At 35.9% G+C, this 14,204-nt stretch overlaps 3 protein-coding genes across 3 annotated transcripts; 2 read left to right on the top strand and 1 right to left on the bottom strand.

Annotated features, from left to right (window-relative positions):
- Nucleotides 1–3,309, top strand: LOC102661509 (uncharacterized). Its single transcript, XM_006606248.3, has 3 exons — nucleotides 1–140; nucleotides 374–2,629; nucleotides 2,734–3,309. The coding sequence occupies exons 1-2, from the start codon at nucleotides 128–130 to the stop codon at nucleotides 2,617–2,619; spliced, it is 2,259 nt and encodes a 752-aa protein (XP_006606311.1). The 5' UTR covers nucleotides 1–127; the 3' UTR covers nucleotides 2,620–2,629; nucleotides 2,734–3,309.
- A 2,252-nt stretch (nucleotides 3,310–5,561) lies between these two features.
- Nucleotides 5,562–10,709, bottom strand: LOC102663592 (putative disease resistance RPP13-like protein 2). The gene is made up of 2 exons (XM_006606858.4): nucleotides 6,068–10,709; nucleotides 5,562–5,984 (listed from the first exon to the last, which is right to left on the bottom strand). Exon 1 carries the CDS (start codon nucleotides 10,328–10,330, stop codon nucleotides 6,095–6,097), a length of 4,236 nt encoding a protein of 1,411 aa, XP_006606921.1. The 5' UTR covers nucleotides 10,331–10,709; the 3' UTR covers nucleotides 5,562–5,984; nucleotides 6,068–6,094.
- Nucleotides 10,710–10,844: 135 nt separating this feature from the next.
- On the top strand, nucleotides 10,845–13,618 carry LOC100799916 (uncharacterized). Its single transcript, XM_003555431.4, has 3 exons — nucleotides 10,845–11,028; nucleotides 11,230–13,251; nucleotides 13,348–13,618. Exons 1-2 carry the CDS (start codon nucleotides 11,016–11,018, stop codon nucleotides 13,239–13,241), a joined length of 2,025 nt encoding a protein of 674 aa, XP_003555479.1. The 5' UTR covers nucleotides 10,845–11,015; the 3' UTR covers nucleotides 13,242–13,251; nucleotides 13,348–13,618.
- Nucleotides 13,619–14,204: the final 586 nt, after the last annotated feature.

Genomic DNA, 14,204 nt, shown 5'->3' with positions numbered 1-14,204 from the left:
TGGCTTGTCTGTTTCTTCCACAAAAACAAGAAGTCAATCCTCCAAACTTGAGACACGCAGGCTCCAATCAACAGCAATTTGTGGCATTGCTTAAACACAAAAGCAATCAAAGAGAAGCAGAAAAAATATGCCGCTCGCTGGTAAGATTAATGCAGTAATGCTTGTTTCTGCAGTCAAAATTAATTCTTTCCAGTATGAAAATCAATTGTCATTCAGTATGAAAAACTTTATTACGTGATTCAATTAGAAATCATGATTGCATTTTTAAAGTCAACTAAGTTATAATGATATGTAATTGAATGATTATGGTTTGAGTAATTAACATTAGGTCCTCCTTGTATGCAAATTGATGGTGATTACATATGTTTTTCAGTTGTCTGGAAAATATTGGAACTTAGAGTTCTGGTTTTACTGAGTTTGGCCTTCCAAATAATGCTAATAGTTTTTGGCAACCAAAGAAAGTACCAAGCAGGTAAGGAGCTACAATTGGTTGTGTGGGTGGCCTATCTGTTGGCAGATTTGGTTGCTACCTATGTTCTGGGCATTCTTTCAAAAGACAGCAAAGATCATCCAGTACACATGGCCATCTGGGCACCCTTCCTTCTTGTGCATCTTGGTGGCCCTGACACAATTACTGCCTATGCCCTGGAGGATAATGAGCTATGGAAACGACACTTTCTTGGAATAATGACCCAGATATTCGGAGCAGTTTATGTGGTTTACAGTTCATGGAATGGAAGCAAGCTTAATTATGTTACCATTCCAGTTATGGTGGCAGGAGTAATCAAATATGGTGAGAGGACTTGGTCCTTGTGGTGTGGAAGCAGTGAAAAGTTCAGAGAATCCATTCTCCCTCCTCCTGACCCAGGACCAAATTATGCCAAATTCATGGACGACTGCACTGCAAAAAAAGCTGAAGGATATAAAGTTGAATTGAAGGTCAAAGATACTTCCACTTTATCATATAACTCTAAAGGAGCAATAGCAAATGAAAATGTACAAGATGCTTTGCTCTTACACGATGGATTCTATTTCTTTAAAATTTTTGAGCGCCTATTTGCAGATCTCATCCTTAGCATTCAAGAACTCAAAATCAGCCGAAATTACTTTCAGCACAATGGCATGTCATGGGAGCGTGCGTTTAAAGTAATTGAGGTTGAGCTTGGATTGATGTATGATAAGCTATACACAAAGGCAGTGGTAACATACTGCGGCCTTGGCTTTGGCTTTGGCCCTGGCTTTTGCTTTGGCCTTGGTCTTGGCCTCAAAAGTGTGACCCTTTTCTGCACCCTCTCTGCGTTTATTACATTTTTATGTCTGACAGATAAAGCACACATGGATTTTGACCAGATTATAACTGCTGTGCTTTTCGCTGGGGCTATTTTACTTGAGATATGTGCGGGCATCATTTTTGCTTCTTCAAGTTGGACAATGTTTTGGTTAAGCACGCGCAAGAATTGGATAGTTGATCTTCTCATCTTATGTTTTCAAAGATTTTATAAATGCTTACATGCTAAGAGGTGGTCTAATCGTATATCACAATTCAATCTAATGAGTTTTTGCTTGAAATGTGAGCTACACGAACGCGTCAAAATCTGGAATTGCCAATCCAAGTATCAGCTTTTCAAGAAGTTTCACCAAAAACCAGAAACTGTCTCCAAGAAATTGAAAGAAGTCATATTTGAACAGATTCGGGGTAAGTCTAAGGCTGCAAAAGACATTGAGAAATGTAAAAAATTTTGCGCTCACAGGGGTGATGGAGTTCTTCGTGCTTTGAAGTGCAACTGCAATTCCATTGCCAAGAGCACTGAGGTAGAGTTTGATCAAAGCCTTCTGCTTCGGCTTATTGATTCCATTGCCAAGACCACCGAGGTAGAGTTTGATCAAAGTCTTCTGCTTTGGCATATTGCTACCGATCTTTGCCTTTATTCAGATAAATCAGAATCAGATGCAAATTGTGCCGGCCTCCAAAATTATCATATAAGCAAATTGTTGACAGATTGTATGTTATGGCTTTGGCATATTGCTACAGATCTTTGCTGTTTCTGTTATTCAGATGAATCAGAATCAAATGAAACAGATACAAATTGTGCCTGGCTCCAAAATTATAAAATAAGCAAATTGTTGTCAAATTATATGTTATATCTTCTTGTTGAATGTCCTTTTATGTTGCCCAACGGAATAGGACAGATCAGATTTAAGGACACGTGTGCTGAAGTCAGTGAAATTTTGCAAGAAAGGAAGTACATATCAGAAACAGATCAAATTTGCAAAGTGCTAGATCGAGTGAGTGTAGATGAAGAGTTTCCACCGACAAAGGTTAAAGGAGACCGAAGCAAGTCTGTGTTGTTTGATGCACAGAGACTTGCTAAATCCATAAAGTCTTTAGAACAGGAAATGAAATGGTCGAAAGAAGAGAAATGGAGAATGATAAGTCGTGTTTGGGTGGAGATGTTGTGTCATGCAGCAAGCCAGTGTAGAGGGTTTCATCATGCCAAACAGCTTAGCCGAGGTGGCGAGTTGCTTACCCATGTCTGGCTTTTAATGGCTCATTTAGGTATAACTGAACAGTTGCAGATTTCAAAAGGTCACGCAAGGGCAAAGTTGTTACTCAGCTAAAATTGTTTAGGTGAGTATGCTTGGACAAGTTCTTATTGCCACTTCCATTATTGTGCTCACTTTAGATTTCCTATGCTTTGTCTCTAAACTCCCAACATTTCTTATCTGCAACAGTCCATTTTATCTGCAAGATTGAGATTTTTGTGAGTGTCTACCACTGCAATGCAACCACAATTTTGGCCATATTGATCGCATTTGTCTGTAATTATCCATAATATCAAGAAGCACAATGAAGCTGCAATGACAAAAGTGGCCGCAATTTAAAGCCTTGGCCATGTTACACTACATATGTTGTGTTCTATTATAATAGCTTGTAATTTGTGTGTTGTATCCAATAATAATAATACTATATAATGATGTAAAATAATTCCTTGTGTGTTTAGCTTGTATTCTGCGTTCAGCTGCATTCAGCGTGACATTGTACAATGCTGGATTATTGATTTGTTACTGACAGATGGCGGTGGCCGGTGAAATCTTATGCTCTTGTCTTGTACTATCTTGTTAAATTTCTCATGAATCGTTTGATTTAAGGTTTGGATTATCAAATATCCAGTGCTACTTGTCTGCAAATGTTCAAAGAGTCAGTGTAGTTTTTCTAAATATGGGATTCCTTAGTTATGTCTACGGTAACACCTTGTATCCATAGTTAATTAATTAAAGACTTAAGATATGTTTGTGTTCTTTGAAAAATTTACTAATTTTATATTTGATTCCTAAAAAATGTTTTTTATATTTGGTCAGTCATTAAGTTTATTCTATTTTAAGTGATTCCTAAAATGTTTTTGAATTTTTCTTTTGATCACTAAATGTTTTTTATTCCAATTGTTGTCATATTTTTTATGAGAAAGTGACGCTTAAGTTAACAGAATTCATATAAAAGTAGGAATCAAATAAAAAATAAAAAAGTTTTCAAGAACGTAAAGTTAAGAAAAAAATATATTAAGGATCAAATGCAAAATCTCTAATTTTTTTAAGGAACAACAGCATATTTCTCTTAATTAAAAATAAAATATTAAGAAAATAATTAAAGTTAAATTTTTTAAAATTCTTTTTGCGGTAGAAGACATCACATACATGGTTACTCTAATCTCAAGTCCAAAATAAACTTAAACTTCATAAACCAAAAACATAATTAACAAAAGTTGGCACTCCGAAAGTCATACATCTCAATTTAAAATCAAATCATTGTCCATAAGATACTCAATGTGGCAATCTATGAAAGCACATAGTCCCGTAAAAGATAAACATAAAAACTATATAAGTAAATAACTATGTTGCTCCTCTATCATCCTGCTGTGGATACGGATACACATTACTTACAAATGACGTTGAGCCGAAACACAAATAACAACAAAGGCAGAGAGTGAGCATCATTGTTTATTTTTTTAAGAGCAAGTTGATGGTTTACAAGTCAATGTTAGAGGAGTTCCATGATTTTATAATCTGACTGCAAGTTGCCATTTTTTTTAAAGTGATTTTTTCAAACGCAAGAATAAGTTTAGTTAAGAGACAAGTTAATCAAGTTGTTTATAATCTAACAAGAACTTGTAGGTTTCCATGTTAGTTATTATGTCTTTTGAGCATATTCGCATGTGTATTTATATATGTTACCATTTTGAATGAAATGCAATAAGTGATAGTGAGAGCTAGACATGAGAGCTCAATTAAGTGTATAAGATAAATTTAACTTAGAAAAAAGTTCATTAGTTATTTAACTTAGAAATCATATTTTAAAGTTTCAATATCATTTATTTCCATCATTATAATATTACATATCATGGGAAAGATCAAACTTAATTTACAATTGTTGTACGAGGTGTTTAATTAGTGTCTTTTCCGTACGGTAGGTTGGTAATGATATCGTTATTTATTTAGGAAAAGTCTCCGTAGAAATTATTGTTAAAGTTTTAATACTGTAGTTTTCTTTGTTTATTTTTATCTTCTTCCTTTATTATAAATTTATCATAATATATGGCATCTAAGGAGGAAGATCCAACAACTTTAACATTTTTTTTACGTGATAGTTGATGACCAATCATTATTTATGAACAAAAAGTCTCCTTTGAAATTACTTTTTTTACGTGGTAGTTTATCCCATATTTTTAACATACTTTTTTAATATAGATTTTATAATTGATTAAAATTTACTGATAACAAAAAGTTATTAAGTAAGAATTATTTCTTTTAGATTCAAATATAAACAAAAAATAAATAATTTCATATTAATTTAGAAAGTTAGTTCGTATTATTTAATTTCACTATCTCAATTAAAAAAAATGATATTATTCTTTTTTTACTGGAAAATAATTTTATCTTAAAATATTATGCATTGAAACTTGATATCAATAATAAAAAATAGAATTAATTAAATGAAAGATATTTTAATAATAAAATCATAAAATAGGATTAAATTGATTATATCTATTTATATTTAAGCTCACCGTACAAAATATCTTTTTTTTTTTTTTACTTATGTTTGAATATAAATGAAGTAAGACTTTTAAAAGTTTTTGATAAATTTGATCTAATATAGTCAAGTATGTTTAAATAAAAAAAAACATGTTTAAAAATCTTTAAAAAAGTATGTTTAAAATAATATATTGCTATTATTTTTCTTGTAATACTATTGGGCCTATAAATTTAGGTAATGGTGTCTAAAAGGAATAAAAAGTTATAAATAGAAATAAAATAAAATACTCAATACAAGATAAATCATGCGGTTTAATTTTAAAAAGAAAATAATTTCTTTCAAACATAACAATAATAAATTATTTGTTGGAATCAAATATTGCAATGATGTATTATTTAATTTTAAATTTTATAATTTGTAATTTGTAGGTTGTAAACTTGATCCACATTAATATTTTCATTCTAAATGTTTGATTACGGAAATTCAACACAGAAAGTTATTAAACACTACAGACTAATAAAGTATAAGAAAATTCAATAATTCAGACACTTCACTCATGAATCAAGGTTTGGATTACACAATCAAACCATCACTCCCGGCCTTCAGTCATCAGGAGAGATTTGGATTACACAATATAATAAAAGAAAAAACACATCCAAACACAAATTCTTGTCTCTCACAAGAATCAGAACAACTAGCACAAAGTCAGTTCAGATTTGGATTACACAACACATGCAAGGAAAATATGTCTTGTTACAAATTCTTGTCCCACACACAAATGACAACAACTCCCTCAATCAGGATTTGGATTACACAACATAGTCAAGGAAAATACATGCCCCAATACAAATTCTTTCAAGAAATAGCCTTCAATGAGAAGAACCAAACTTACCTTCAATCACTGATGCCCATAAGGCTTCCTTCATGACAAGCCATTGTAGACAAACCCTCCTCACTGCCAAACATATTCAAGTTTTCGTAAGTAAGGTGTCAGCTGAAAAAGAAAGAAAACAAACATACAAAAGGGAGGCAACTCACAATTGGGTGGAATCATCTCTGTGGACTTCACAATTGGGCGGAGTCATCTCTGTGGACTTCACAATTGGGCGGAATGTTATGCTTGTCAGTATTAATTTCCACTGGCATATTTGTCAATTTCAACTCAAGGAGACTGTTAACATGCTTTAGTCCATCAGGAAGCTTTGTCATGCGCAGACATGATCGGATTTCCAGTTGTCTAAGAGAGGGAAGTGCTTGTTGCTTTACTTCCCAGTCCTTCAATTGTTCCAGCTTCCAAACTTTTAGAACATAAAGCTGAGGAAAGCTTTTAGAATTGCAGACCAATTTTATTCCTATGTAGGATTCTGCATGTAAAGACAATGAGCGGAGATTTGGAAGATCTTTCAAAATTTTCATGGGGTCTTCCTCAAGTTTTGAATGTGATAGGGTAAGTTCAACAAGATTTGGAGGTAACTGAGTCAGAATAGATGGACCGTTCAAGTTTCCCAGCAAATATATGTCAGTGAGATTAATATGATTTTTCAAAGACTTCAAGTGTAAATTCCAAGGTCGACCTTTCTCATCTCTTGATTTTAGCCTCAGTGATTGAAGGTATTCTAATTTCACAATCCAGTCAGCTACTGCATCAAGTTGTGATTGCATTGCCCCTTGTTCTGGTGACATTGATTGGCATGCTATTCCCAGTTTTCTGATATTGACCAATTTGTCCAGACCACCCTTCACCGGAGTCTCTTCATCTACAAAAAGTCCCCACAATGTTTGGAGGTCAGACAGAGAATCACCTGCAGCTCTTGGTTTGGGTGGAAATCTGGTACGATAAGTCTCACTCAAGAACAGGTGTCTCAGTTCCATCTTCCAGATGGAGTTGGTTAGAGTATGTATGTAAGTATGCTTCAGATCAAGAGTTTGGAGTTTCAGCAATTTGCTTATAGATGATGGAAGTGACTCCAAATAAGTCCATCTTAGGCCAAGATACCTCAATCGAGCAAGCTTTTTAATGTTTTCGGGCAACTCAGGCTTGTGAACGCCTTCGAGATCAAGCACCCGAAGCAGTAAAAGACACTTGCTAGAAATACACAGGTTCAGAAAGTTACTTATGTCTTGGCCAGGTTTACTTCCTTCTCGAAAATCAAAGGACAGGAAGGAGAAAACATCCTTGTAGATTCCCAAGGAAGCTGAATCACTTGTAGTGATACCATGCATATGTTTGTCCCATTTATCTTTTCTGTCAAGACGATCAGCCACCTGACGTATTCTAGAAATATTTGAGACTGAATTCAAATCCTTTCTAGCCTGGACTTCTTCCACCAAAATTTCACGCAAAGCATTAGGGAGACGGCATGTTTTGACCTTGCCATTGGGCCTTCTCTTGGCAATTTGAACCAAGTTCAGATCTATCAGCTTTGTCAAGTATCTCTCTGCGACTTGCTCTGGTGGCTCTTGGTTCTCCCCATGCTGCACTAAACCCTCTGCAACCCACAAGACAACCAATCTTCTTGCAGGAATCCCAAAATTAGCAGGGAATAATTCAAGATAAAATAAGCATCTCCTCAGATGTGAAGGTAAGCTGATGGTGACTGAGCTAAGTGTTTCAGACCATGGGTTTTGACTTGGATTGGGCTGCTCTTGCACCCTTGACCACTGCTCTTCTGTGACATCTTTATTTGATAGTAATTCACTCATTTTTAATATTTCCAATGGCAGGCCCCCGCATTTGGCCACAATTTTTTTTGCAACCTCTATTAGTTTTGGTTCTGAGGGAATGGGAACTTTCAACTTTTTTTTGAAAAGAATCCAACTATTTTCATCGTCCAATAACTGTAGATGGTAAACAAAGGATCTTGTACCTGGTTGTCGGGCTACAATATTTGCATTGCGAGTGGTAAGAAGAAATCTGCTTCCTTTTGACTTGTCAGGTATGGCCTCTGTCAAGCTGTCCAAAAGCTGGCAAGTTTCAATGCCATCAACAAGTATGAGATACTTTGTACTCCCCAAGGCTCTGAGTGCTTCTTGTATTGTCCATTTGTTCCGTTGGCCTCCCATAATTTGTGTGGCAGCCTCCTTCGCTATTTCTTCTAAAAGTTTGTCAACTGTGCAACCTGGAGACACTGACACTGGTACTCGACAAGTAAAACCATCTTCAACAGCTTTGTTGTCAAAAATCAATCTGGCTAGTGTTGTCTTACCCGTGCCTTCAATTCCTACTATTGAAGTAACGCAGCAACTTTCCTCATTCGAGAGTAAGTGGTCCGTCAAAAAATCCACGTCTTCATTGAAGCCAATGATTGTGAATTCTTTACCAACGATTATGGATTCTTTGCCAATGAGAGATGGTTGTTCTGACTTTCGACGTAACATTTGAACCGTGGACAGTGACTCATCTCGGGATTGAAGTTGAACCAAGCCATATGCGTTTCTTCTTCTCGAGGCATCTTCAATTTCCTCTGTGATCCGGTCTATCTTGCCCATAATTTTATACCGCACCAGCAGGTGTTTGAAATAGTGGTTACTCTCCAATTCACTATCACACTCGCGGATGACAGCTTCGGCCTCTGAGGCAATACCTTTCATTTGCTCAACCCAGATTTCGGATCTTCCCTCTAGTTTTCCAAGCTCTCCTACATCATCAATCAGTGCATTCATCAAGTCCATTTCGTCTTTGATTAATTGGTATTTCGATCTGAGCCCTGTGACACGCTGATATGAGGAAGAGGAGGCATACGGCTGTGGATGGGCACCGGAATGTTCAGCAATGTCTTTGCTCTCGCTCCTTTGGACTGTTGATACCAACTCCTTTCTTCCTTGTATACTTGCAAATCCATAAATGTTTTTCTTGTCTGAAATATCAAGAATTTCATTCAAAAAGTCGGTGATGTCCTCCGCAAATATAATTTTGTTAACGATATTCCAACCCCTTGGCTTTGGATACGCAGAAAGAGAATGAACCTTATGTGCCACGAGTCTTAATTGGTTCACCCACACCTGCTGTCTTTTATTCAGGCCCTCTGCGCTTTCAGTGTTTATGTCACTGAATAACGCATCCATTAGAGCTAAGTATCTTCGGATTGTCTCCAAATTCTCGTCCAAACTCCTCTCCAAAGACACAGACAAGGGAATAACTGTATAGACTATCCAGACGAATTGTAAGACTATCCATAATTCGGCAGGAAAAGCATAGAAGAAGACGTAAACCATAAAATCAACTAAATCGAACCACAAGAAAGGGGTAAGCTGTCTTGATTTTTTTTTCTCCTTAAGTTTATGCTCTCTTGCTCTGCGTTTTCGACCAAACATGAAAAAGTCGATGGTAGTTATAACGGCGACAAACAACAAAGGGGCAAAGGAGCTGTTGAAAAGGAAGAGTGGGACTTTTGCCAGTGTCAACCGTACTAGTGACAAACTCGGAGCAGGTCTTGATCTTGATCCTATTTTGTCTCCCATGTCCTTCCCTCCATCTCCGAAAGTCCACCTTCTGTAAAGTGCATCTTCAAGCTGAGTGCGGATATATTCCATCTGCTGCTTAAATTTCCTCTCGGAAACACGTTGCTCAAAAAAATAGAAAACCTGCCAAAGCCACCCGGTTCTTGACAGCCTTTTTCTTCTTGTGGCGATGAAATTTTCAGCAACAGCAACTGTATCAGCACAAATGTTCTCTATATCTTTCAACCACACCCTTGCTCTCTGACTCTGACTGTGAATGGATTCCTCTGCTGAGTTTAATTTAGACACAATGTTGTGTGTGTCGCCAAGGTCCTTATCTCTCACATGCTCTACTATCTCGATCAGCTCCTCATCCAGGATAATTAAATTTTGGGTCAGAATGTGATCAAGCTCCTCCAGCGCTGGGGATACTATTGTGGTGGCTCTTACTCGTGGAGTTTCAATGGTCACAGCTATTGGCTCATTCAAATAGTTACTTATTCTCTCAGAGATTTCTCGCACCCTGTCGCAGATCGGCTCCAGTTCTTTGGCAATGTCGTATTTCTCTAACAAATACTGAACTCCTTTCTTCCTTCTATTGACTGACTTGTTGAGGAAAGTGTCTATGACATCTTCTGCTTGGCGCGCAACAACATTTGTTATCTCCTCAAACATCTCCTCCAACTGATTGGAATTGGAGCGTTCAAGGTCTTGTACGAATTTCTGCATGTACTCCAGCTCTTTTACAATCCAACGAATTCGATCCGCAACCTCCACCAATCGTGCCGATTCTTGAATGAGGACATCGGATAGTTTTCTCGCAACCCTTGGTACGATGAAACTTACTGCAAGTTGAGCCATGCTGACGATGTGATTCAACCTCTGCTCTTCTTAATTTGCTGGAGATGGCCTTTCCAATGCCTCTTTCTTCATCATGCTACGTATAGGAATCCTTGGTTTCTAATCAAAGCAAATTGATCTTAACAGGCATTACTCATTATCAACAAATCAACTGGATTTTCTGCGATCCAGCAGCTTCCTGGCTACTTCGGTTAATTTCACAATTTTAGAAATACCTTAGTACAATCAAGTCAAACCAAACAAAATAAATTAAGCTATTCGGTTAGACTTTTATTTTTAATAATCACGGTGACAGAGACCCTGCCATGAAAGCAGAGATGTAAACTACATAGTAGCTCACTTGGAAGTTGCAAGTGGCAAAATTTTTATGGTATTTGCTCGGCTGTATCATGCGGTTAAATGAAGAAAAGTATAGAAAAAGGTTGAATTATTGTTTGTTTGTCTGTTCTTTTTTTTTTTTCCTTGAAGGAATCTGTCTGCTCATTTTTCTAGTTCAATTTACTTTTCTTATTATTAAAAAATTTAATTTAATCCCTTTATTTTCAAAAATGAGAAAATCACTAATTTATCTTTAAAATTGTAATGATTGGTCAAATTGATCTCTTAAAGTGGCTTATCTTAATTACACCGTTTAAGCAGCAAGTGCATTGCTTGAAACTAGCAATCAAAGAGAAGCACAAAAACTATGTTGCTTGCTGGTAAGACTAAGTTGTCATGAAAATGTAATTGAATGATAGTGTATTTTAATTAAATTCTTCCATTATATGCAAAAATGAATGACTATGATTGTTGCAAAATTAACGATTTATGATTCTATATGGTTTCAGAAATTAACGTTAGATCCTCCTTGATTTCCTTTGTATGCAAATTGATTGATGGTGATTGCATATGTTTTTCAGTGGTCTGGAATGTACTGGAAATCCGAGTTCTGGTTTTATTCAGTTTGATCTTGCAAATAATCCTTATAGTTTGTGGCAACCAAAGAAAGTACAAAGCAGGTTGGGTGCTACAATTCGGTGTGTGGTTTACCTATCTGTCAGCAGATTGGGCTGCGACCTTTGTGCTGGGCATTCTTTCCAAAGACAGCAAAAATCCTTCAACAGACCCCACCAACTCCATAATCATGGCCATCTGGGCACCCTTCCTTCTTGTGCATCTTGGTGGCCCTGACACAATCACTGCCTACTCCCTCGAGGATAATGAGCTATGGCTACGACACTTTCTTGGGTTAATCTCCCAGCTATTTGGAGCAGTTTATGTTGTTTACAGTTCATGGAATGACAGAAACCTTAACTATGTTACCATTCCAGTTATGGTGGCAGGAATAATCAAATATACTGAGAGGACTTTGTCCTTGTGGTTGGGAAGCAGCAAAAAGTTCAGAGAATCCATTCACCGTCCACCAGACCCAGGACCAAATTATGCCAAATTCATGGATGACTGCACTGCAAAAATAGCTGAAGGATATAAAGTTGAATTGAAGGTTGAATCTACTCCCATATTGTCGGATCACTCTCTAGCGGCAATAGCAAATGAAAGTGTACCAGATGCTTTGCGTTTGCACTATGGATTCTATTTCCTTGAAATTTTCGAGTGCCTATTTGCAGATCTCATCCTTGGTTTTCAAGAACTCCAAGAAAGCCAACATTTCTTTCAGAACAAATCATGGGAACATGCGTATAAAGTAATTGAGGTTGAGCTTGGATTGATGTATGATAAGCTATATACAAAGGCAGTGGTAACATACTCTCGCCTTGGCCTTTTCCTCAAAATTGTGACCTTTTTCTGCACCCTCTCTGCATTTATTGCATTTTTATGTCTGATAGATAAAGCACACATAGATTGTGACCAAATTATAACTGTTGTGCTTTTCGCTGGGGCTATTTTTCTTGAGATATACGCAGGCATCGTTTTACTTTCTTCAAGTTGGACAATGCATTGGTTAAGCAAGCATAAGAATTGGATCGTGAATCTTCTCATCTCATGTTTTCAAACATGCTATAAACTCTCACATGCTAAGAGGTGGTCTAATCTTATATCACAATTCAATCTCATAAGTTTTTGCTTGAAAGGTGAGCCAGCAAAACGCATCAAAATCTGGAATTACCAATTCATGTATCAGATTTTCAGGATACTTTACCACCAAGACCAAGAAACTGTCCCCGAGAAATTGAAAGAACTCATTTTTGAACACATTCGGGAGAAGTCTAAGGGTGCAAAACACATTAAGGCATGTAAAAACTTTTGCGCTCACAGGGGTGATCAAGTTCTTAACAAATGGAAGTGCCGTTCCATTGCCTGGAGCACTGAGGTGGAGTTTGATCAAAGCCTTCTGATTTGGCATATTGCTACAGATCTTTGTTGTTATTCAGATAAAGATTGTGACAAGCTCAAAAATTATGAAATAAGCAGATTGATGTCAGATTATATGTTATATCTCCTTGTTAAATGTCCTTTTATGTTACCCAACGGAATAGGACAGATCAGATTTGAAGACACGTGTGCCGAGGCGAGTGAACTTTTGCAAGAAAGGAAGTACATATCGCAAACAGATCAAGTTTGCGAAGTGATTGGTGGAGTGAGTGTAGATGAAAAGTTCCTACCGTCAAAGGTTAAAGGAGATAGAAGCAAGTCTGTGCTGTTTGATGCATGTAGGCTTGCAAAGTCGATAAAGTCTTTAGAAGAGGAAAAGAAATGGTCGAAAGAACAGAAATGGGAAATGATAAGTCGTGTTTGGGTGGAGATGTTGTGTCATGCAGCAAGCCAGTGTAGAGGGTTTCATCATGCCAAGCAGCTTAGCAGAGGTGGCGAATTGCTTACCCATGTCTGGTTTTTAATGGCTCATTTAGGTATAACTGAACAGTTTCAGATTTCACAAGGTCACGCAAGGGCAAAGTTGATACACAGCTAAAATTGTTTTGGTGAGTATGGTTAAACAAGCTCTTGTCACTTCCATTATTATGCTCACTCTAGATTTTCTATGCTTTTCTCTAACTCGGAACATTTCTTATCTGCAGTGTCCAAGGTTTTAAAGAACGGCCTTCGACCACCATTTTATCTACAACATTAAGGTTTATGTGTGTCGTCCATGCATTGCTGTTGCAATTGTGACTGTATTGATCATATTTAATTTTCCACAATGTCAAGAAAGTGGCCACAATTTAAAAAACCTTTTAACCGTATCACACTATATATGTTGTGTTCTAATATAGTAACTTGTAATTTGTGTATTGTATCCAATAATAATGATATTTTGTAATGTATAATAATCTCTTGCATGTTTAATCAGCTTGTATTCTTCATTTATGATCCAATTTACTTAAACTTTTCTTTACCCGAAAAAAAATTAGAATTTTTTTTAGCGAATTTGACATAAAAGTAATTTTACCGGAATATAAATTGATATTAATTGAAAGAAGAGTAAATCAACAAGAAACGTAAACGAAGAGTCACAAAAAACGTAAGCACACAAATGTATATAAATATATATTTTTAAGTTAGTTAAAAGTAAAATTGTCTAAACTTTTTACTTAAATTACAACTATGGTCCCTTATTTTATTCTCCACCCACAATTTTGATCATTCATTTTAAAATTGAGACATTTAATTTTTTTATTTTAAAAGATTAATGATTTTTGTCTTTTTATTTTAAAATAAAAATATTTAATTCTCCTATCTTAAAAAATTTATAATTTTGATCAAATTCTCAATTTTATTTACGTTTTATTCTTTTTGTTTTAATCTAACCCTAAACTTAATATATTCCATCCATTAAATTTTACTTTAATTTTATTTTGATATATTAAGTTTTTAAATTTTTATTTTTATGTTTTATATTTTTTAAATTTATCATTTTATTTTTTTAACGATTTAA

This window comes from Glycine max, chromosome 20 (genome assembly GCF_000004515.6).
Source record: "Glycine max cultivar Williams 82 chromosome 20, Glycine_max_v4.0, whole genome shotgun sequence".
Taxonomy (NCBI): domain Eukaryota; kingdom Viridiplantae; phylum Streptophyta; class Magnoliopsida; order Fabales; family Fabaceae; genus Glycine; species Glycine max.
Note: the sequence above shows the minus strand (reverse complement) of the source record. Positions and strands in the feature narration are given on the sequence as shown.

Bases quoted from the DNA above. Each gene is read 5' to 3' on its own strand.
- LOC102663592 (XM_006606858.4), bottom strand. From the start codon at position 10,330: ATGGCTCAACTTGCAGTAAGTTTCATCGTACCAAGGGTTGCGAGAAAA.